Source organism: Myxocyprinus asiaticus, chromosome 16 (assembly GCF_019703515.2).
Source record: "Myxocyprinus asiaticus isolate MX2 ecotype Aquarium Trade chromosome 16, UBuf_Myxa_2, whole genome shotgun sequence".
NCBI lineage: Eukaryota > Metazoa > Chordata > Actinopteri > Cypriniformes > Catostomidae > Myxocyprinus > Myxocyprinus asiaticus.
The window spans coordinates 29,811,109-29,835,429 of NC_059359.1; the positions used below are offsets into that span (position 1 = coordinate 29,811,109).

The 24,321-nt window shown below is 38.3% G+C and overlaps 1 protein-coding gene across 15 annotated transcripts in view; it reads right to left on the minus strand.

The window, feature by feature from the left end:
- Positions 1 to 14,262, minus strand: part of LOC127453924 (histone-lysine N-methyltransferase ASH1L-like) — a 30,095-nt gene extending 15,833 nt beyond the window's left edge. For 7 of the 15 annotated variants that reach the window (XM_051720716.1, XM_051720718.1, XM_051720717.1 and 4 more), the window contains exons 1-3: positions 14,091 to 14,262; positions 9,044 to 9,724; positions 4,608 to 8,028 (exon numbers count right to left, since the gene is read on the minus strand). In XM_051720716.1, the coding sequence (XP_051576676.1) occupies positions 4,608 to 8,028; positions 9,044 to 9,520 (3,898 nt within the window). In that variant the 5' untranslated portion in view covers positions 9,521 to 9,724; positions 14,091 to 14,262. Of the gene's footprint in view, positions 1 to 4,607; positions 8,029 to 9,043; positions 9,725 to 11,884; positions 12,058 to 14,090 lie in introns of those variants that run through there. The other 8 variants (XM_051720715.1, XM_051720714.1, XM_051720713.1 and 5 more) reach the window with 4 other exon arrangements.
- Positions 14,263 to 24,321: the final 10,059 nt, after the last annotated feature.

Here is a 24,321-nt window from a genome sequence, read left to right on the forward strand (position 1 = left end):
GCTTTATACTGTAGTACGTTTAATATTGCATTTCAGCTATTTCTCTAAAATCTCTGATAGAAAGAAAGTTGGAAAAGAGCTTTATATTGGGACAGAAATAATGGAATTCAGTTTGGTGTTGTAATATAGCCTGTGTACTTGTTTCCTCAAGCATCTACAGAGGAGCTATTTCTGGTGTCTGGATGACAGCCAGACCTAGACCGTCTGAAATCTACATTACCTTTGAATGACAGTGCGAGCCCAAATTAACAGCTGATTTATCGTATATACTCCGTTTTAATAACATTTTTAGACAAAAACACAAGAGTGGCACTTTTAGGGCACATCTGGCTCTGATTACTAAATGTGTTATTGGCATATATTCTCTTTCGTTTATAAAAGCATTCCTTCCCCTATTCTTTATGTCAATCATTTTTCACTTTCACTTGTACATTTCCATGCTCAGATTTCTTCCTTTTCCTAGCATCACCACGTTTCCTTACCGCCGCTGAATGCTTGCTCTTTCTCATTCAACCGTTCCAACTCAAACAGACTGGAGTATTTTGGCCACAGGCCGACAGGAGGTCTATGGCAGAGTTTTAAATGGAAATTCTTTGGCAGGAACATGACAAAATAAGCGTATAATTTATAATGGTTAAATGTATAACAGAAATCTTGGTGGTTCTCTTTAACAGAAAAACACCTCTGTCCGACTGGGTCTATAGGTAAAGACTATTAAAAAGGACAGTTCACTGAAAAATTAAAATTCTGTCATCATTTAATCACCCTCATGTTGTTCCAAACTCGTATGGCTTTGTTTCTTCTGTGGAACAAAAAAGGTGATGTTAGGCAGAATGTTAGCTTAAGTCACCATTCACTTTCACTATATGGAAAAACAACATGCAATGAAAGAGAAAGGTGACTAAGGTTAACACTCTCTCTAACATTATTCCTTTAGCGTTCCAAGGCAAAAAAATAATGTCTTATTGACCATATCTGCTTATATTATTGTAGAGCTGAGGAGGGCGGGGCCGGGCTGGAATGAGACACACCCGGTCCCCAATCAGCCTGATGGGGAGCGCGAGGGATAAAGGCGGCCGGGGACGACAGTTCGAGAGAGAGAGAATTACAGACAGCTGTGCTGTGTTTTTGGTTGTGTGTTTTTGTGTGTGTTTTTAGTTAATAAATTATTATTTAAGTTGCCAAGCCGGTTCTCGCCTCCTCCTTTCCTCTAAATCCCCTTACAATTATATTTTGAGTAAGTTACATAATTTGTTCTTTGACTTTTTGCATTAATGGGCAGGTATAACCAATAAACAGTAAAACTGCAAGCACAAAGACACACTGTGCCACAGTTGACAGAAGTTCTTCACATACTTAGGTTTGTTTCTTACAATATGTTTACTGCTATGCTACTGTTATCAGCCAAATTTGTGTTGCTTTTGCCTCTAAAAGTGTTTCTCTTGCAGCAAAAAAAAACTGTGTACACAGCAACTCTCATTGTTACATTTCTATCTGTCTTTTGATTGTTTTTCACTTAAATTTAAGGTTGAAGAGACAATACAGCAATACAGATATTGTTAATGTATGCAAATTCAAATTTAACTTGGTAATCAATAATGTTTTCATACACTAAACAAATGCACTGGGTTTTGTTGGATCTTACTTCACTCTCTCTTACAGTTAATTTATCCAAGAGTATTTTTGCCAACAGTGTTACATAATGCTAATAACATCAATGCCAGGATACCACATAACACAGCAAATGTGTAACAACATTTAAACACAAGTGAGACCACAAACAGTGCCTCTCAGTGGACCTCAAAACAGATTCTTTGCCAAAGAAAATCTGTTTAAGCAAGTATGCGCAGAGTGAAATTGAGCCGCTCCATTTTGGTACGTATAAGTAAAACGATGGGTGATAAATTGACTCCAAATCTAAAATAAATAACTCTAATTAAATTTTTCTAAAAGACTGTAATTATTTCTCCAAGCATTTTTTTCATCTAGTTAATTGGAACAAAAGCTTACTTTAAATGGTAGATGAAGGATTTCCAGCGCCTTACAATAGTGCAAGAACATGTCCTTAAAAAGAATGGGCCTACTTTTTCCATACATGACTTCAATAATATGTTGCCTTAAGCCGATATCATACTCGATTTTGGCCAAGGTTGTCACATTTGCCGACTGTTCTGCTGAGATCTAACTCTCTTTAGTCAGAGGTAGGGATGGGACGATATGGTTATCTCACAATTCGGTTCGATATCCGATATGAGGCTCATGATTCAATATAATCAGAATGAGCTTTATTGCCAAGTATGCTTACACATACAAGGAATTTGTCTTGGTGACAGAAGCTTCCAATGCACAAACAATACAACAACAAGACAGAGATAATAAAAACAAATAGAATAAAAATAAAAAGCGAATAGGAAATATAATTATATATAGAAATACACAATAAGACAAAAAATACTGTATATATATATATATATATATATATATATATATATATATATATATATATATATATATATATATATATATATATGTATGTACAAATACAAATCTGTTATATACAGATAGTGCAAGGGAATGTAATCTTGATTCGATATAATAACAATTAAATGATAAAATTTTAAATTAAAATTAAAAAATTAAAGCAAAATTCTCATTATGATTTTTCATCAAAATAAAGTTCTTTAATACACAAATGCTCAAAGTTTAAATAATAAGAGTTGCTTTTATATCTTTCTCTATAAGAAAAGATCACAAACAATAAGCTTTCAAATATTGTGGGCTATATAAAGGCTGATGAAGCAATAGAACTGAAAAGAACCAGTCCAGAAAAAAGTATGTGAAATATATATTTATATTTTAATAATTTGTTTGTCATCATTATTATAATCAAAATTTAACTTTGTAAAAATACACAAATTCTACATTATATTAATTAATATTATATAACGAAAATGCATTTATAATAATGATATAAGCAATCAATGTATGAAATAATGTGTACAATTTACAAGTAATAACATTACAATTTACATTTTTAACGAGCGGCTCACAGTGCTCTGGTTCAGCGAACATCAACGAGAATCTCTCGGTTTCCTCAGCGCATCCATGCTGTGTGAAATTAAAATTATGATTTCTTTTTACTTTTTTATACTTTTTTGAAGAACAGAAAGGATATTAAAACACATTATTAAATGAAAGTGGAGAGCTTCTCATCTTTGATGGACACATGTTACACAGAGGAAACAATCCGCTTTAATCTCAAGCACTTTACATCAAAACAAGGCAATTTTTTCAGGTATTCCAGAACTTAAATTTCTAAAAGCTAAATACAAGCACTTAAGGACCTTGTGTGAAACCTGTAAACAGTGTAGAAAAAAGCGCAGTAGGGGTAAAATCAAGCGATAGAAGAGATTATGATGTTTGATGGGTCATTTCATTTATGATCACATGGACAGAAAACAATATTGCAAATTTCGAAATATCGAGTTATGCCACAATATGGTTTTTCATTTTTTTGGTTCGTGATATATTCGAAATTCTATATATCTTCCCATCCCTATTCGGAGGTATGTCACACTTGCTGATACAAAATGGTCCTTGTCACCTGGAGCTTTCCGAAATAACAACAGGAGTACTGTGAACATAAACAATTGTAATAGAGTGATTTAGGATGCGATTTATGGAGCAACTTTACCTTGTGAATGTGTGTTATTGTGTGTTTATCCCCTCGAGGCTTGCCGTATAACGTGTATGTCCATATGCAGCTTCAGCTACTAAAGAAACTACTTTCCATAGAAACAGACTGTAGTGCCTGCACTTTCTGATTTCATTAGTTATTTTAGTATAGGAGAACCCCAGAAAAAACGCTTGGTGACAGAATCACTATGGATTACAATCTGCATTTGTGATGATTTGCAGCTGAGTGCAACTGCTGATGAAAATGTTCAGATCAGCATGATGGCTTGTCAGTTCCTCAGTAAAAGAAGAAGCTCACTGGTCACTTGACAAGACCACAAAAGCCCGCCCCAGGGACAGAAATTTTTTTCAGAAAGAAATTTGACGCTTTTCCAGGTGCTGGAACTATTGACTCAGCAGGGAGTCCAGACGGTCAAGGGATTAAAGACCTCCTGCTGGCAGAAGCTAATGTGTGTTTCATCTCTCATCTACTGGCCGGCGATTATGTAAATTAAGCTCACACCTGAAAATCGCTAGAAAAAAATCAGCTAGTGTGACGTTGACTTTAGCTGTGACAAAGGGTCTGTTCCAAAACCTAGTGAGCTGCCTCCAGAGGCAGCATTTTAAACATCATAGGTGCGCTCTTGACACAAAGGCTGTTCAAGAAGGTGGTTACCTTAATTATGCTACTTCAAAAGATACCTCATTTTGGCCAAATTATAAGTATCATCATATGTATCGTTCCTCAGGAAGGAAATCCCAGAATGCACTCTGATGAGCTTGATGAAAATTAAATCCAAGATTGCAGACATAGCAAAAGAAATGTTGATTATAAATAGAGTTATAATCCATTGAATAAGTTTTGGAACACACCCATAGATCTCTGTTTGTTACAATGTAGTTTCTGTATAAAAAAAGATAATCTCTCTCACCTGATGCTCTTTTATCTCCAGAAGAACAAGGCTCCTTTATCAGTGTTCTTCCAGGTCTCATCAAGTCTTCTGAAGCACACCGAACTTCACCAAAGCCCCTCTGGACTGTCTGTTGACTGTACGCACTGCTGGTAAGGTTGGGATTCTTTAGGAAGGTTTGATGGTGGACTGTTCTGTTTAATAGTTGAGGTGATGGTAGGTCTTCATCACTCTCTGGACCTTCCTGAGTGTCCTCCTCTCCTTGGTACCCTGACTCAGCTTCTTGGTTTAGGTAGATGTTACTCTGCTCTGACTGAACACTACCTCTCCACCTCCACGGCTGCTGATGCTCTGCCCACCTAACCTTTTGTTTCGGTCTCAGGTGTGCTGGTCCTATATATGATAAGAGTGAAGTTTTGTGTTTGTCTGCTTTTTTGGTGAGCATTGAGGAAGAGCATGGGGAACTGGAGGACGAAACCCTTCTGTTTAGATAGTCTTTTCTGAGTCTACTTTGTCCTACAAAACACTCTATTCCTTCTCTCTCACTTCCTCTACTAAGACTGTCATCAACAAGACTTTTATCTCTGCCCTGCTCTCTGTTGTCTTCCCTTTGCCAGGTATTTCTACTGAACCAGTCACTAGATGGATGAGAAGTTACATTAGGGTACGTCCCCTGTGGCTTCCCACTGCAAAACACAGAGTCACGTTTCAGATACTTGTGCTTCCTTTTATGGAACTTTGATGGACTTAAAATGGGAGTTTTGGAGTAGGGGTGTACATAAGAGGCTAAAAACGGTGAAGAAGGGTAAATAGTTGCAGATGGTGGGTATCCTCTATAAAGTCCAAAACCAAAGGAGGTGGCTGAGAGTGGCATTTTGTAGGGTGGATGGTAACATCCACCTCCTGACAGTGGAAACCCAAGTTTGTGCACCACCGGACAATGTGTGACAATATGTTCACTTGGCTCTGAGGAACATCCATTGTTCCTTTTAAAATCGCCCATTCCGACATAATGCAGAGAGTCGCGGGAAAAGTCAGACTGAGGCGAGTAGTAACCACTGAAGTTGATCTGAAACATGGTTGGATGGTGAAGGTTTTGAGGCAGACACTGAAGAACATGAGGGGGACCTTTCCCTTTCATACTCTTTCTTCCACCAGTTTTCACTTCATTCCCTTCTTGAGCGATATGATGCACAATACGGATCTCACTGAGTCTGGTCACCAAGTCCTCAACCTCTGCTAGAAAGGCTGGGTCTTGCCTTTTGGCCCTGAGTTGAAGATACTTTCTCTTACAATTGTGTTTATGTCTCCTAATCTTATCACGGCTAAAGCAATTATGACCTTTTCTATGGCACTTGTACTTGAGTCCTTTTTGCTCCATCAATACGGATCGGGAAAGGTGTGCCGTTCTGCAGTCTTGCATCCCAACAGAACCTAATTGGTTTGTGGCTGGAGGGACTAGAGTTGATTGCAAGGAGGAATGAGATTTTGATTTCTCAAGATGTTTAAATGAGTTGGGGGAGCAGCCCAAAGCAGACTGGCTATCAAATGAATGGCTTTGTTCCCCAGGAGTGGACCAAGCGTTCAACTGATTTGAAGATTCTGCCATATGCTGAGAATTTTTAAACAGCATTTGTTCAGAGGCTTGGCAAGAAATTTCCCTAAGAGATTTTGGTTTACGTCCTCTCCTCTTTCCTATGTAGATAGTTCCACGTTTGCTGACATTAATTTGTGGACCAAGTTTCCCCCGAAAAGATGATACCAATGTGGATAAAGAATGTGTAGCATCTGAAACAGAACAGTCTGCATCTCCGTCGTTATATTTCTGACCAAAATTTGCTTTGTGACACTGTCTTTGCCCTGAAAGAAATTGTGTGAGCACTTGATCTTTCTTCTTCACTTTCATCTTATTAATATTTTTGATAATTGTCTTCATTATCAATTTATTTCTTTTGCTGGACATTGGAGTGTATTTAGCTTTGGACAAGGAGGGTTTGAGATTATCTTCTGCACCCTTCTTCACAGATACTGAGTCTTGTGACTCCGAACTTTGTGGCTGGACAGAGAAGGAACGTTTGGGGCGACCTCGTTTTCTTTGCGCAGGCTTTAGGAGTTGCATGTCTACCTCTGGATCAGGGACATGTGAGTGTTCTAGTATGGGGATCTTAGTAGATTTGCTTCCCTGAGGACATTCATCCAAGCTGATCATTTTTGGGCGACCCCTTTTCTTCGGCTGGGGCTCAAGGGCTGAGATTTCCAGTCTGGGCGATGGGTTTTCCAGCTGTTTAGATTTAGGAGGTCTTCCAACTGTTCTTGGATTGCACTGCGATGATGACAATGCTTTTGAGGACTGCATTGAAGGCATTTTCTTAAGTTTAGATGTTTGAGAAGCTGTTTTACATGCAGTGGAAATAACATTAGCAATCTTCACAAGATCCATCTTCTCCACTTGATCTGCTGTCTTCTTCTTTTTAACAACTTTTCGTTTCTTCTGTGAGTTGGGGATTTGCTTGGGTTGTAAAGGCTCATCAGTTGATGATCTGATAGTGGAAAGAAGGTCAGTGTTAAACTGAGAGTCTGCATAGCTGGTAGTTTGAGAGGAACACTGTTCTTCTTCCTGGAATGAGCAGTGCCTAGCTCTCTTCTTATTTTTGCCAATGATATGCCCCACCCTGCTGCCATCCTTTGATTGAGCAGCAACAGGGATAATTTGGGTAGGTTCCATGGCCATTTTTCTTTTGTCATCTATATCTCCACTTTCATTATGCTTTTTGTTCCTTCTTCTTCTCTCTGGTAACACTGGGGTACAAGTGCTGTTTTCAGGAGTTGATGAAACATCATTTTTATCTGAAGCAGGAAGGAGTGATGGTGTTTTGATAGAGGAACTTGGCTGATGTACTAAACCATTTTCCTCATTCTTTTTATTGGTTTCTGTGCCATACATGTTTTTGGAACTTGCAGAGTCTCCATCCTCTTTCCCATTTGCATTCAAAACATTTTCAACATTACTCTCTCTGATTTTGAAGGTCTTCTTTGGAGGGCAGTATGTTTGCTTTAGGGGCAGTGAATCCTCACTGCAAGATATTGGAAACAATGTGCGTTCACTGTCATTTTCAAGACTGGAAGAAGACTCCTGAGCTTTCAGCATTATATTCTTTGAACTGAGGGAGGCATTCTTTGTTGCCCCAGGAGAGAGATCTTCACCCTTTTCCTTTTGAACATTTAAAACTTGGGTGCTGTCTTGTGAACTGGAGTTTTGTTGTAATGAGCAGGGTGGAGAAGGAGCAGCTGGAGGCGAGTACGTCTGCTTTAGTGGGGTGGAAGGTGTTATCCTGTCGGAAAGGGGTACTTTGCTATCTGTCTGTGGTTGAACTGCATACGAAGGTCCATCTGATGTTAATAATGACTTTGAGTCTGTCTTCCTTGTCTGTTTTGATGTAGCCTGTTGGAAGAAAGGACATGTGCTGACCAGAATTCGTCAGAAAATCTTTGAACATCTTTAGCCATTTAGGTCACTAAAGGATGTTTCATAAAGTTAAGTCAAAGGCAGCTTGAACTGTAAATTTGAATAAATCGCCTCACTCATTTGACAGCCTTCATTTACGGATGTCTTCGACTGCCTTTGACTCAGTTTGACAAAGATGTTCTATCATTATATCACTCAGAGCCATGGTAAATAGGTTTATTTAGCATTTTCTGTGTAACCACTCGGCTACTAGAAGACAGGTCTGAGTTTTAGAAAGATTTGAGTAAATTAAACATAAAGAGAAAAGGGAATAAGAAATTAATGGAGACAGGTAGGTGGAAAATGAGGGATGGAAGGAAAAGTTGAGACGTGACACTTGAACAAAAAGAAAGCTAATGAACATCATTCTATTCTAATAAAAGCACAAAGTAAATGGGATGAATATATTTAGCAGGCTTTCTAGCAACTGTTTGTTGATCATAAGAACGAACAAAAAATTACAGATGACTTCCAACTGCACGTTTCTTTGTGTGTGTGTGTGTGTGTGTGTGTGTGTGTGTGTGTATGTGAGATCGAGAGGGGTGGGGGGGGGGGCTGTAACAGAGAGAAAAGAAGATAGAGTGAGCAAAAGAGACAGAGAGAGAGAGTGCACATGGTAAAATTAGGGGATGTAAAAATAGATTAAAAAATGTCAAACTGCTGGTGGCTAAATATGGTAAGATTCAGATACAAATAGTATACTATTACAATTTTTAAGAACTTCAAACAGACACTGGGCATTAAATTAAGATAAGGTAAAAATAATCTCCTTCAGGAAAATTAATATAGTCTACTCTTAAAACTATGGTTATGATCCAATGCACTCTTTGAGGACGATGTAAATTTTTTGTCAGACATACTGTATGCATAGGTATAATCTAACTGTTCATGTGCACAACCATAAAGGACACAAACTAGCACGGAAGCTAGAAAGAAAGACAGACAGACTTACCTTTTTATTGGGTTTAATGACAGATGTAGTGTCAGCCTTTTTGGATGAAGTGGGAAATGCAGTTGACAAACTCGAACCATCTTTTTTCTGTGTCTCTCGATGTGACTTGTTGGCCCCTGTGGTCTCAGAACTGGATGCTTCAGCTCCATATGAACCATGGCCATCTCCATGTGTAAGCTTCTGAGAGACCCTAACTGTGGGCCTGCATATGAAGTTCTCAAGGCTCTTTGGAGGCTTCTTGGTTCGTTTAGCTCCAAACCCTAATTTCATTCTTACATCTCCCTCTGACTGGTCAGACTTTGTTAACTCCTCCTGCCTGGTCTGTTGCTGCTGAAGTTCACCCTTAGTGCTATTTGAGAAAGCTTCTCGTTCAGCCATCTTGGTTTTTCTCATCCTCTTCCTGTCTTCTGTCCTCTCAATCTGTTCTTCTCTCTCCGGTCTTGGTGGAAGTGCTGTCTTTTTCTTTTTCTTATCCATATGAACTTTCAGAGTAGTTGATGTGGATGGCAACCAAATAAGTACTTGTGTCAAAGTCTACCTCCTGTCAGATGTGGTCGATTAGTTCCACAATAATAATTGGTCAACTTAAGTGAGGAGGTGATGTTTATCTGGCTGATTTAATGCTCTTCTATCTTCTTAGTTGACTAAGAGAGTAATAAGGTACTGGTACCATGGAAGGGGCTTTAAAATAGTGAAAATGAGAAACACAGAGTCATAGCAACATTAGTCAGTGTTTACTTTGAAGTCAGATAATTAGAAAGATCACATGATACACGCAACATTACATTCAACATGTTTCATCAAAAAACCTCAGCGCTACCTGAGAAGATTAGAAACAGAGAATGTAAAACTACACAAACAACATAAATGCAGCCTTTGCCCAAAAACACTGCAACGTCAAACTCCACTGTTCAGTTGCGAGGGATGGGATTCATTCCAGTGCTGATTCCTCTAAACGATTTAGATTCCCTAATGGTTCCATTAACAATTCTTACTTTTGAGGAAGAAATATTTGGAAATAAAACTTTTTATCGCATTTACTACCCTCAGCATTCTGCTTCCAAATTATAAGATCGTTCCAGATTTCATCAGAGCAGATACAACAAATCCGAGATAAATGTAATACAATTATTGTGATCACACTATAGATTTCAAAAGAACTGGCTCATAAGCAGTGTTGGGTATAATTTGATTACAAATAAATAATTTCTGTAATCTTATTAGTTTTAGTCAAAAAGTGGTGTAATGCATTACAATTCATAGCTGAAGTATGTAACTTTTTCAGTGTTAAAATACTTTTTTCTTCCCAACTTAATATGTAGAGACAACAATAAGTAAGTCATTCATAGGTTAATTTTCTCAATTACTGTAAATACTGTGTCTCAGTGGCACTATAAAAATGCAGGACTATCTGACTCTTTGAACAACTGAAGGTGAGTGGCATATTCAGAAATATGTTTTGAAAACATTTTTATTTTTGCAATTCTGTTCCTTGGCGCTAACGTTGCAGAAATTACATATGTCAGCTTTAAATTCAGATTGCAGTTACTGACTTTCAATTAAGTTAATTTTAAATACATTACTTGGGTTACACATTTCTAAAAATAATTTGTTTAAATTACATTTAAAACATGAATTATGCTCATATGTATGTGTCTTTTTGTACAAGGAGGAAATATAGACATTATTTGGAAGTCACTGAGCAGAAAAAACAAAAACCTTTCTGTGAAAAGTGTTTTAGAAAGTAACTTAAAAGTAAAGTTATTAGTAATGTGATAACTTTGATCCAATCAATCATTAAAGTAATCTGATTACAATTTTGGAGAAGTAATTAATGGATTACTATTTTTGAGAATCTTACCCAACGCTGTTCATAAGTCATTTGTTAGACTACACTTGTAACGCTGTATGTTGCATGTTGTAGATTCAAAAGAACTGGAACACTAGAGTGATTCGTTCGCGAGTCAGACTACACTGGTCATGCTGTGTGTTTCGTGCTATAATGTAGATTCAGTAGAGGGGCAGCACTGCTGCCAAAAAGCGCAGCAGGAAACACAGTATTTTAGTACAGTGTTCCGTCTGCCTCAGCACAGAAATGCACATTCAAGAACCATTAATTGAACCGAAAGTACTGAAAATCATCACAAAATTGTTCTGGTATTTACAAAAAAAAAAAAATTAAACCAATTCTGGTTCCCATCCCAACCAGTTACCACAGATATTGCTATGACTGACTGGCTCAGATACTTAGTGCTCAATTTAGAGGCATGGATTTTCAAAGCATGTACAGCTGGCTCTGAACATGCCAATGTGAATGCAGATGCTAATGGGATATGTTATTGCTAATTTTGACAGTACTGGAACCTGAAAAGGAGAACTTGAATGTCCTATTACTACTTTTAACTGAGTTGGTTGATTTACAAATGCAGTGATTTCTGCCCTCCCAGAAGACATGGACACAAGCATTTTATCAGCTTGTTTCTGGTTTCTCCATTTGTTGTGCTGACAGTGACACCAGTTCAGAAATACTTTCAAATTTGGAGTAATAGAAGGGCAGCTCACAAAGAATGTTGCTTTAAAAATATTAGAGAGGTTAATCCTACACAAGCAATCAAGTATTATCCCTTCCCCACAATAATATAATTCACTAATATAGTCAATGGCCTCTTATTTGCCATCTTTGACAATAAGCTTTCCAGTAACTGTCAAGAAGAGAAGTACGTTAGCCAGGGAGTGTCTACTTTCAAGTCTGAATCTATAAATCACTTAACCTACGTAATGCAGTACACGAACAGCAAGATACATCTCAATATCCCATAGACCAATTCCCTCAGGACATACCCATGTAAAAATCCCCAGCAACTGCCTTCTAGAAAAGCTGGCTGAAACTCTGTTTTGAGTTGTCTGAAAAGCAGGTGCTTTCCCACACAGAGTGAGGTCATTTCGATGGAAGATTCTGAATGATGACCTCAGTGTGTAAACTTCCACAGGGGACCCATAAAAATCCAACTGCTGACCTCCAGCCTGAAGGGAGGAACACACTAATAAAGGCCAGGATCGGTAGCCTGAGCCATTTGTGGGCTGTTGCCTGGATTCAGTCAAATAATATACCATATAATCAACACTTATATCGACTCATACAATCTTGTCAGACTATGAGGTAAAGCTTCACTTGCTGATATTGACTTCTTACTTTAATCATTATAAGAAATGTTTTTAATGACTGGCCCTAGCTAGTTAAAAAAAAAAAACAAAAAAACAAAAAAAAAAAACACCTCTTGTGGGTTGTTTTAGTCTTGCCTTCTTATTAAGAGGATAAAATCCAGCAGAGTTTCATGACTGCAATCTTCTCAGCTCCCCCTTTAGGATTTGGTGCTAAGAAAACAATCCTAAAGGAACGCTTGAAAAGACGAGAGAGAGCAAAGTACAATGATGTGTGTGTGTGTGTGTGTGTGTGTGTGTGATTGCAGAATACAGAAGAGGGAGCTCTGTGGCTATTAGTAGCACAGTTCAGAAGCAAAGTGAGAAGGACATTTGAGGGTCTTTCTCTCCCTGGGACGTAAACCTACTTTTCAGCATTTACCACAATCATTCATTTTTCTTGTAACTCCTCACCGTTCTTCCTTTCTAAATGTTTCCTTTCCCTGACTTTTCTTTGCTGTCTTTCCTCTCATCTCCTCCCCATTTCATTTCATTTATTTTATTGCTGGTTTGGTTAATATTTTTTCCTTTCAATATATAATTAGCTCTCTTTTACACTCCATCTCTAAGGCATTCACAAAGCAGACCACACTGAACAGTGCTTAAATAAGTCACTGTTTCCCAGTAAATCAAAACCATATGCTCTCCCCTCAAAATCTGCCTATCTCTGTGTTTGGTATTGCTGATACAAATCTTTGCAAACAAGCAACAAATCACTCTTCTTGTCATCTCTGGTTAACTTTTCTTTACCTCTCTGATTACCAAATACTCCTTCTAATGATCATTGCCTCTTTTTTTTGTCTTTACCCGATGTGCTCTTGATTCAGCCCTTTGGCGTCAAGTGCAATGAGTCTCCAGGAAGTCATAAGGTTTCACTATGTTTTTGATTATGTATGTTATCTCAGTATTATCTGTTATGTAATACTTCTCAACCCAGCTTGGTCTTCTGCCCTTTTATATACTTTGACAGGTTGGTGTTACCTGTATGCAGACCTGTTAAGTATTCCTCTAGTTTACTCGTTAAGCAGATTCAGTCAAATACTGTTAGTCAGTCTTTTGCAGTCCAATGTGAAAGTATACATCAGTCTGAAGTGCATTACAATGGCAAAACCAAACATCATCACTGAGCACCGCCCATGCATTTTTTGGCAACAGAAAACTTTTTTCACTTATGAGACTTAGACACAATTGGCAGTGATTTGCCAGCAAATCCAAAAGCCAAATTTAAAAAAACAAAAGGATAAACCAGTTTCAATTTTACAGGCTCCTCTGTGACCTAGATATAGCCTGGTTCTCCAAAAATAGCAGAAAAAATGAGAGCGTTATGTGATAAGTAAAAACAGCCACATAAATATGGACACTCAATTAGGAGCCAATGACATTATGTTTTAGTTGTCTCACTGCTAGAGCAGACAAGCACAGCGTGTCAATGCAGAATGAATACGACTTGAATAATGGGCCATAAGTTACTGCTCCGTCGCTATTGACAGGATTAGAAGGAAATGCGTTTATGTCAATACGGTCCTGTTATCTACAGCTGGGCTGCCCCAGATATCGATATAAAGTTGTCTAGAAAGAAAACTGTTAAGACCTGAGCTGTTATAAGCTATAGAGTATACTGTACCGTTATTATTAAAAGACCCACTAATCGTATAAGCGATATGTACGTGCGTAGGCTATATTACGATAAAAAGTATCGTTGCCTATTCGTGCGCGTCTGCGCGATGGCCTAACAGATGAATGTCCAGTTTCAAATTACATTTTTGTAAAATTGTGCTCTTAAACTCGGTTTAAGAAAACAATAACAATAATTTTATAGTGTTTAACGAAATGATATTGGACTTACCTAGGTCGCAATGAGGACGTATTGCAAAAAGAAAAAAACGGAGCAGCTAATTTACAAGTGTGCGCAACGAGCTGAAACGATAAATGGAGGGATGTTGCGTGCCCATTGCGCGAAACGAAGCACCCATGAAGATGAACATTGTGCAACACCGTACGATACTCACGTCCCCCCTTCTTCTTCTCGTTCCCCCCCACCCCCCGTTTCTCTCCGTCTCTTGCGCAGTTGTTTTACATCAAAAGCATGCTCGTACATTGTGTACCCAGATAGCCAGAACGAAAGTTAACCGATGAGGAGGGACGGAGGAGAGGAATGACCATGCTGTATGTGCTCGGTTACTGAGCTGATGCCCTCAACTTGTGCTAAATTTACCCACCAATAACACGAGAAAAGAGACATGTAAACAGCAGCATATCGGGCCGCCTGCGTTTAACACCCTAGCGGATACTGGTTTATCTACACCATCAAAGAGCGGATCAATGCAATGATAAACATTAAACAGTCAATCACGTGTTAGAAAATAATACTGAATAATCTATATCCGAAATGGCAGATAATCATTTGATAAACAATGGCGTAATTGAAATGTCATTTTAGGCCAGCATGCGCCATTTCAGTAAAAAAACAAACAAACAAACAAACAAACAAAAAACAATATGCTATTTACTTAATGCTATATTTTCCAATATTTATAATCAATATTTTAATTTATGCGATATATTCCACGCAGACCATGACCATCTGAAACCCTCTAAAAAAAATATCTGATGAAGTGTGTAGCCAACACCTATTCTGTATCTTTCCTAAAAACTTGCAACGTTATTACAACATGCGACATCATATTGAACGACAGCAACAGCGCACTACTGCTACTGACCTACAGGTGGAGGTGCAGTCATAATATATACTGGACATACTGTGAAATAATCATGTTATTTTGTTATGCTTGTGTTGTTGTTTTTTTTATGTGCCCCTGAGACTATTATTCATTTATTTTGGGAGTGTCCTAAAGTATTTTGGAGAAAGTTGAAAAATTATTTCCAAAAAAGCCAAGACTGTTGTTAATTCAGAAGAAACTGATGTCATTATAAAGTGTATTTCAATTGATAATGACAAAAATGTAGTATGTATATGTGATTTAATTATTATAATGGCTCGTTATTCTATACATAAAGTTAAATGGACTGAAAAAATACCTGTATTTGAACTATTTAAAATGAAAACATATTTGGAAACGTTATCTAAAAGTAAAAATCTGAAAGTAATACGAACTTTGCAACTGTTTACTGTGTACATTTTTTTTCTATAATGTAATTTGTGCTGCTTCACTTTCATATAATTTTCCCCATATACCCCTGACATGTTTATTTTATAATAATGTTCTTAATATATATATATATATATATATATATACACACACACACTACCGGTCAAAAGTTTTGAAACACTTGACTGAAATGTTTCTCATGATCTTAAAAATCTTTTGATCTGAAGGTGTATGCTTAAATGTTTGAAATTAGTTTTGTAGACAAAAATATAATTGTGCCACCATATTAATTTATTTCATTATAAAACTACAATTTAATAATAAAAAAAAAGTTTTTGAAATTGATGACTTGGACCGAATAATAAAGAAAAGCAGCCAATAAGTGCCCAACATAGATGGGAACTCCTTCAATACTGTTTAAAAAGCATCCCAGGGTGATACCTCAAGAAGTTGGTTGAGAAAATGTCAAGAGTACATGTCTGCAAATTCTAGGCAAAGGGTGACTACTTTGAAGATGCTAAAATATAACACTGTTTTGATTTATTTTGGATTTTGTTTAGTCACAACATAATTCCCATTGTTCCATTTATGTTATTCCATAGTTTTGATGACTTTACTATTATTCTAAAATGTGAAAAAAAAAAAATATAATAAAGAATAAGTGTTTCAAAACTTTTGACCGGTAGTGCATATATTAAGCTATAATCATAATATATAACAATAACTTGCTATTAATGAACACAGAAGTATACATAGAAGCGTGGCTGTATTATCGTTTTGATCTGTAAATGCATTATCGTTTAAGGAAATTAAAACTTTTCAGGATAAAGACTTTTATGTATTGACAAATTCTTGAGTAGGCTATTTGGGCGATGACGAGTTTGGATCATTTTCACTAAACCCTGTTGTCAGGCGAGAAAGCATTTAATGTTTCAGAGTAAAGAATCCATTGGTATATAAGGTATATTTTCAATATTCAGACTTAAATTACTGTTTTTGTTGTTGTTGTGGGCAAAGTTATTCATGGCGACTGCGTTTATCCATGGTGTTTCTTTATCCGTTTTTTTCTGGGGTCGTGTCTAGAAGGGATCCCTCTCTTGTTAAGATCTCATGCATGCGCATTCTGTTATGATGCTTTCGCCTGTTATTTTTACACACGCATATCGGCGTATTAATGATGGAGGACATAAAAACTTCAAAAATATAAAATGTTTCTTATCACGGAGTGACTATTTGCACTAAGTGTAAATACCTGCCACACAGTGTTGCTATTTGCACTTTAATTTCTTTATTGTGGAAACTAAGAAATTAAAGACTGTTCCTTAGTTGTTACTCCAATGGCTTAGCCTTAGTGTAATAAAAGGTTGTGGATGTGACTTTTCCATGCAGATGATCTGGGTTCTAATCCACCTTTTGACCCAGTTTTCCCAATCCTGTTTTCTGTCTCAACTCTTTTTGTTATTAACAATTTTTATTGATTCCAGTCACAGATTTAATAAATAACAGAAAATATGGAATCAAATTATATGAACTTAAAACTCTTCCCTCCGAACATCTGCCCCACCCCATCCGACACAAATGCGCACCTCAGTGGTCTGATAATAATGACACATAAATAAACAATAAATCAAAAGAAAGTATTTAGAAATAAATAAATAAATAAAAAATAAAATAAAAATAAGAATGCACACACACATTTAACATTGTCTATCTCCCTCCACTGTCTCCCCCTGAGAGCCCTCCAAAAAGTAAAAATAACTGCCCCATTTTTTGTTAAATAAACCCATGTTGCCTAGCATTCTATATATCATCCCCTCAAATGCTGCCACCCTGCCCAACTCTGTGCACCACTCCTGAAACGAGAGCGCTCCAGCTGACTTCCATCCCCTAAAGATGACCTGTCTTCCGATCATAACCAGCCAGGACTCAATTTTTTATGTACCCATCCCCTATATTTATAACTGTCCCATCGCCTAGAATACAGAGTCTGGGGCAAAATGAAATGTGAGTGCCCAATACATCACACATAAAACTCTGAACCCTTAACCAAAATTCTTGAATCTGATCACACCACCAAAAAACATGTGTTGTGTCCCCATCTTCTGATTGGCATCGCCAGCAGGTGGGTGTGTCTTTGAGACCAAGCCTATACAATCTAGAGGGGGTCTAATAGAATCGATGTAAAATCTTAAATTGCATCAGATGCACCAATGCATCTCTAGATGTAGACTTGAAATTTTTTAGAATCCTAGACCACACTCCCTCCTCCAATACCAAGTTTAAATCTTTCTCCCATAATCTCTTGAGAGAAGTTGAAGCTCCGTCCCCCAGACTCTGAATTAACAGTGAGTAATACACTGATGCCTCATGACATTTTCCAAAAGCAGCGATCACCACTCCCAGAGTATCTGCCGCTTTAGGGGGTGTATGCTACTCCCAAAAATAGTACAGAGCCGGTGGCTCAGCTGTAAATACCTAAAGAACTGAGATCTGGAAATCCTAAAATGACCATATTTTCAAAGGATCTCAACACTCCACTCTCATATAGGTCACCGAGCGTATTAACCTCCCTCGCAATCCACTCTGACCAGCAGAAAGGGGACTTATTAATACATAATTTTGGGTTCAGCCATATGCTCGGGGCAACATTTAAATAAATGTCTGAATTAAACACATTGGACACTTTTGTTCATACTGTGTGCAAATGTGAGATAACGAGGTGTAACTTAACTTCTCCAGTTAGTTTAATAGAAAGGCTTTGCAATGGCAAAATAGGGGCAAGAACTTCCTGTTCAATACAGAACCAGGGAGGGGCTCTCTCAGGTGGAAGCGACCAAAGAGCCAAATGTCTGAGACCGAATGTATAATAAAACAAAATCTTGGGTAGGACTAGCCCACCTTTGTCAATCGGCCTATGTAACTTATTTAAATGTAATTTGGGATGTTTACCATTCCAAATGAAAGACTTTGCTATGCTATCAAATTGTTTGAAATAAGAGAGGGGTACATCTACAGGGAGAGATTGTAGCAGGTAGTTGAATTTTGGAATACAATTCATTTTAATAACATTAACATTCCCAATCATCGATAAATGTAATGAAGCAGGTGCCCACATCACTTGAAAACCTTTTTATTAAGGGGTCAAAATTAACTCTAACTAAATCAAACAAATTTGCTGGGAATAAAATGCCCAAATACTTAATGTCCTATTTGGGCCACTAGAAGTTGCCCGGCTGAAAAGCTGTTACTGGTCAGTATGCTGTCAGAGCCAAAGCTTCGGATTTAGACCAACTGACTCTGTATCCTGAGAACTTAGAAAAGGAATTAATAATTCTGTGGAGGCAAGGCACAGATCTAGTGGGGTCGGAGACGAATAATAAAATATCATCTACATAAAGCAAAACCTAATGTGCCATACCTCCTACCACCACCCCTGGAAAATCATCTTTCTTTCTTATCGTGGCTGCTAACGGTTCCAGGGCAAGACAGAACAATAATGGGGAAAGAGGGCAACCCTGCTGGGTGCCCCTATCCAGAGTAAAGTAATCTGAAATTAATCCATTTGTTTGTACCACCGCTAACAGGTGTCTATAAAGTAAATTAATCCATCCATTAAAAACAGGGGTGGACTGGGAAGAGAAATCGGCCAGGGATTTTACATAGAAACTGGGCCAAAAGTTGTTGGGGGGGGGTGGTGGTGTCATTGTCTTTTTCTGCATATTGCTGCCCACTTCGTTATATCGCGGCGCCGTTTTATGGCCCGTTCTACATAACGCGACGGCCCATTTCAGCTTATGGTGGCCCATTCGGCCCCGTTTCGCGGCAGGCCCACCAGGAAAAGTCCCGGTTCTCCCGATGGCCAGTCCGCCCCTGAATAAAAGTATTCCCGAACCCGGGAATACTTTCCCGGACTTTCAGCTTCATCATACCACGTTCCATGAGCACTTAACCAGTCACAAAAAAAAAAAAAAAAACCTTTAATCTGTTTTAAATACTATTCTGATGCTAGTGAAACTTTGTAATATGGCACTTTTCGTACCACTGTCTCCTTAAGATGATTCGCTTATGTTTTCCTCTTTTGTAAGTCACTTTGGATAAAAGCGTCTGCCAAATGAATAAATGTAAATGTAAATGTAAACGTATATTTCCAAAATCTTAAAAAGGTAATCCCATTCTACCATATCAAATGCCTTTGCGGCATCAATACAATCCTGTTGTATTCTTGAAATCTCATATAGCATCCCATGCTTCTAAGATACAGTCATATTTTGACAGAAGTTCATGTTGTTAAGGCACATATTACTTTAAATCTTAGATTATGTTATTATGACTTAATTATTTAACATTAATAGTAACTTATGAACTAAAAGGTGTTTGTGTTTAAAAAAAAAAAAACTAGCTGAAGTTGAATCGCAAAAAACTTAAAGGTGCAATATGTACAATTTTTCATGTGGTAGACGATCACGTGACGCCATGCAAGAAGCAGACGTGTGAGCGACGAGCTCTGTGCACTTTGCTAAATTTTTTATTATTTTCATGTTATAATCTGGTGAAATTTGATACACCCAGTTACACATTTACTCTTCGAGGCAAAACATGGCAAAGAAGTCAAAATCCTCGTGCTCTGGAGACATTAAAAAGCACTTACGTGTTCAGGATGAAAGCCCCGACAGACCTACAGACCGAGGACTCGATTTGGATGGCGCGGCGGGAGAGGTGATCCAGCGTCAGTTGTCCAACATGTCGGTGATGTTGACGAAGGTTCTTGTTGACTTGGAGGATCTCGCTGTAATAACACTTATTTAAATGTTGCCTCAAGCGATGCGGTGACGCCATGCGAGAGGCAGGCGTGTGAGACACGAGCTCTGTGAACTTTGCTAGTTTTTAAATTATTTTCATGTTGTGATCCGGTGAGATTCAATATACCCAGTTACATACTTGCTCTTTGAGGTAAACATGGCAAAGAAGTCAAAATCCTCAGACTCTGGAGACATTAAAAGACACTTACATGTTCAAGCTGAGGCTGCGAGCCGGGGACTCGATTTAGATGGCGTGTCGGGAGAAGATATTCAGCATCAGTTGTCCAACATGTGGGTGATGTTGACAAAGGTTCTTGCTGACTTGGAAGATCTCGCTGTAATACGTCGATCGATTACGGCGATGGAAAGAAAATTCTCTGAGTTGTTTGCAAGAGTGACAGAAGTAGAAAAACGAATCGATTATCTTCGGAAAGTCATCGGAAAGGGAATTATCCGCTAATCCGCCCGCGTCCAAAACAGATTTGTAATTAATTTCGGAAAAACTGGAATATTTCGAAAATATGAGCCGAAGGAATAACATACGAATTGTTGGAATTCCTGAGCATGAAGAGGGCAGAGATATGGTGAAATTCATGGACGAGCTTTTCCCGAGTCTGCTCGACATAACAGGCCATAAACTGGAAATCAAGCGAGCTCACAGAGTCCCTGCTCATAGAACTGCTGAGGGAGATCCATTCTGGTCAAATTTCTGAAATCATCCGATAAAGATCTCGTGTTGCGCCGGGCGAGGAGTAAAGGGAAGCTTTCTTGGAAGAACCATAATGTTTTCTTGTTCCCGGACTTTGCGAATTCAACAAGAGAGAAACGCGATCGGTTCAAGGAATGTAAGAAGGAATCAGTTCATAAGATTTACTCTAGAATAGATTTTTTTTTATATCTAAGTCCCTCATTTCATCTATTGTTGATTGCTCAATTGTAAATATCTTAGTCTCAGATCATGCCCTGGTGAACTTAGAGATGTTGCCGCATACAGAGAAAAAGAAATCATATAGTTGGTGCTTTAATGTATCCCTTTTGCAAAATCCTGATTTCCAACAAATGTTAAAGACTGAAATCAATGTTTATATGGAGACCAACTGGTCCTCAGTATCTTCTGTGGGCGTGGCTTGGGAGGCACTTAAGGTGGTTCTTAGGGGTCGGATCATACAGTATGCCTCATTCATCAAAAAATCCAAAGCACGAGAACTCATGGAGTTGGAAGGAAATATTAAAAGTGCCGAGGCAGAGCTGAAGCGCCTAATGTCGTCTGATGGTCTCAGAGAATTGTCCCGATTGAAATACAGATATAATATTATTTTGTCACGGAAAGTGGAGTTTTGGTTGTTCAGGGCAAGACAGTTATACTTTGAGTCAGGGGACAAAACAGGGAAGCTTTTGGCTAGATAAATAAAGCAGAGAGAGTCTTTTTCTACCATTCCCTCAGTGAAATCTGCTAGTGGTGAAATATTTACCTCAGCCATTGATATTAATAATGCCTTTAAAGAATTCTATCTTGATCTCTATAGTTCCACGTCTTCGTCTACTGATGAAGATATTAGAAACTTTGTGGAACCATTAGAACTCCCTAAACTGATGAATGAGCAAAAAAACTCTCTTAATTCTGAGATAACCCTGGAGGAACTTGACGAGGTAATTAAGTCCTTACCTACAGGCAAGGCTCCGGGGCCAGATGGTTTTGCCACTGAATTTTTTAGATCTTATGCTACAGAATTGGCTCCACTTTTGTCAGAAGTTTATCCTGAATCATTAAAGAATGGAAAGCTGCCGCCAACCATGACACAAGCCCGGATCAGTCTGATTCTCAAAAAGGACAAAGATCCAAGCAAGTGTAAAAGTTATCATCCAATTTTCCTGATCCAGCTAGATGTAAAAATTTTGGCTAAAATTTTGGCTAACCGATTAAGTAAAGTTATGACATCTCTTATACATATAGATCAGGTGGGGTTTATTCGGGGCCGTAGCTCTTCTGATAACATCAGGCGTTTCATCAATATCATGTGGTCAGTGGCGAATGATCAGTCTCCGGTCGCTGCCATCTCACTTGATGCCGAAAAGGCATTTGATATTGTAGAATGGGATTATCGTTTTAAGATTTTGGAAATGTATGGGTTCGGGAGTACGTTTATTGGTTGGATCAAGTTACTTTATAGACACCCTGTAGCAGCGGTACAAAAAATGGATTAATTTCAGATTATTTTACTCTGGATAGGGGTACCCGTCAGGGTTGCCCTCTTTCCCCATTATTGTTCTGTCTTGCCCTGGAACCATTAGCAGCCGCGATAAGAAACGAGGATGATTTTCCAGGGGTGACGACGGGAGGCATGGCGCATAAGCTTCTGCTTTATGCAGATGATATTTTATTATTCGTCTCTGACCCCACTAGATCTATGCCTTGCCTCCACAGAATTATTAATTCCTTTTCCAAGTTCTCAGGATACATAGTCAACTGGTCTAAATCCGAAGCTTTGGCTTTGACAGCATACTGTCCAGTAACGGCCTTCCAGCCAGGCGCCTTCCAGTGGCCCAAACAGGGCATTAAGTATTTGGACATTTTATTCCCAACAAATTTGTCTGACTTAGCCAGAGTTAAATTTGACCCTTTAATATATTTTTTATATTATAGGTTTTCGAGCGATGTAGACAGGTGGGCTTCATTACATTTATCGATGATTGGGAAGGTTAATGTTATTAAAATGAATTGTATTCCAAAATTTAACTACTTGCTACAGTGTCTCCCGGTAGATGTCCCCCTCTCTTATTTCAAGCAATTTGATAGCATAGCGAAGTCTTTCATTTGGAGTGGTAAGCGCCCCAGACTACATTTCAATAAATTACATAGGCCGACTGACAAAGGTGGGCTAGGCCTACCCAAGATTTTGTTTTATTATTATGCATTCGGTCTCAGACATTTGGCTCATTGGTCGCTTCCACCTGAAAGAGCCCCCCCCTTTTGCATTGAACAAGAACTTCTTGCCCCTATTTTGCCATTGCAAAGCCTTTCCATCAAACTAAATAGAGAAGTTAAATCACACCCCGTTATTTCACATTTGCACTCAGTATGGACAAAAGTGTCCAGAGTGTTTAACTCAGATATTTATCTAAATGTTGCCCCAAGCCTATGGCTAAACCCCAAACTATGCATTAATAAGTCTCCTTTTTGTTTTTTTTGCGAGGGGGGTTAATTCACTCGGTGATCTTTATGAGAGTGGTGTGATGAGATCCTTTGAGAATCTGGTTCAATATTTTGGGATCCCCAGATCTCAGTTTTTTAGGTATCTTCAGTTACGCCATTTGCTCTGTATTATTTTTGGGAATAGCATACACCCCCCTAAAGCAGCAGATACTTTAGGAGAGGTGATTTCTGCTTTTGGAAAGGGCCATGAGGCATCAGTGTATTACTCCTTATTAATTCAGAGTCTGGGGGACGTAGTCTCAACCACTCTCAAGAGATTATGGGAGAAAGATTTAAACCTGGAATTGGAGGAGAGAGAATGGGCTAGGATTTTAAAAAACTGCATTGAGAGATGCAAGGGTGCGCCTTATACAAGATTTTACATCGGTTCTATTGGACCCCCTCTAAATTGTATAGGCTTGGTCTTAAAGACACACTCACCTGCTGGTGATGCCAATCAGAGGATGGAGACATGGCCCATGTTTTTTGGTGGTGCGCTGAGATTCAGGAATTTTGGTTGAAGGTACAGTGTTCTGTGTGACGTGTTGGGCATTCGGATTTCGTTTTGTCCAAGACTCTGTGTTTTGGGTGATGGGGCGGTCATCGACGTAGGTGACAAATACATAAACAATTGGGTCCTCACCAGTGCGATGATAGGCAGGCAGATTGTTTTAAGGGGTTGGAAGTTGGTGGGAGCACCCTCAATTTGGGAGTGGTGCGAGGAGATGGGAAGGGTGGCATATGGGATTCGAAGAGGTAACATGTAGAAGGCTGGGGATATGGGATTCTTTTATTGGGAAATGGGGTAGATATTTGATGTTTTTGGGGGGTTCTCGCAGTGGGTCTGTGGAGAGAGAGGTATAGTTTAGCGTTGTATGTTTATTATAGGTGTATGTGTATGTATGTATGTATGTATATGTGTGTGTGTGTGTATATATATATATATATATATATATATATATATATATATATATA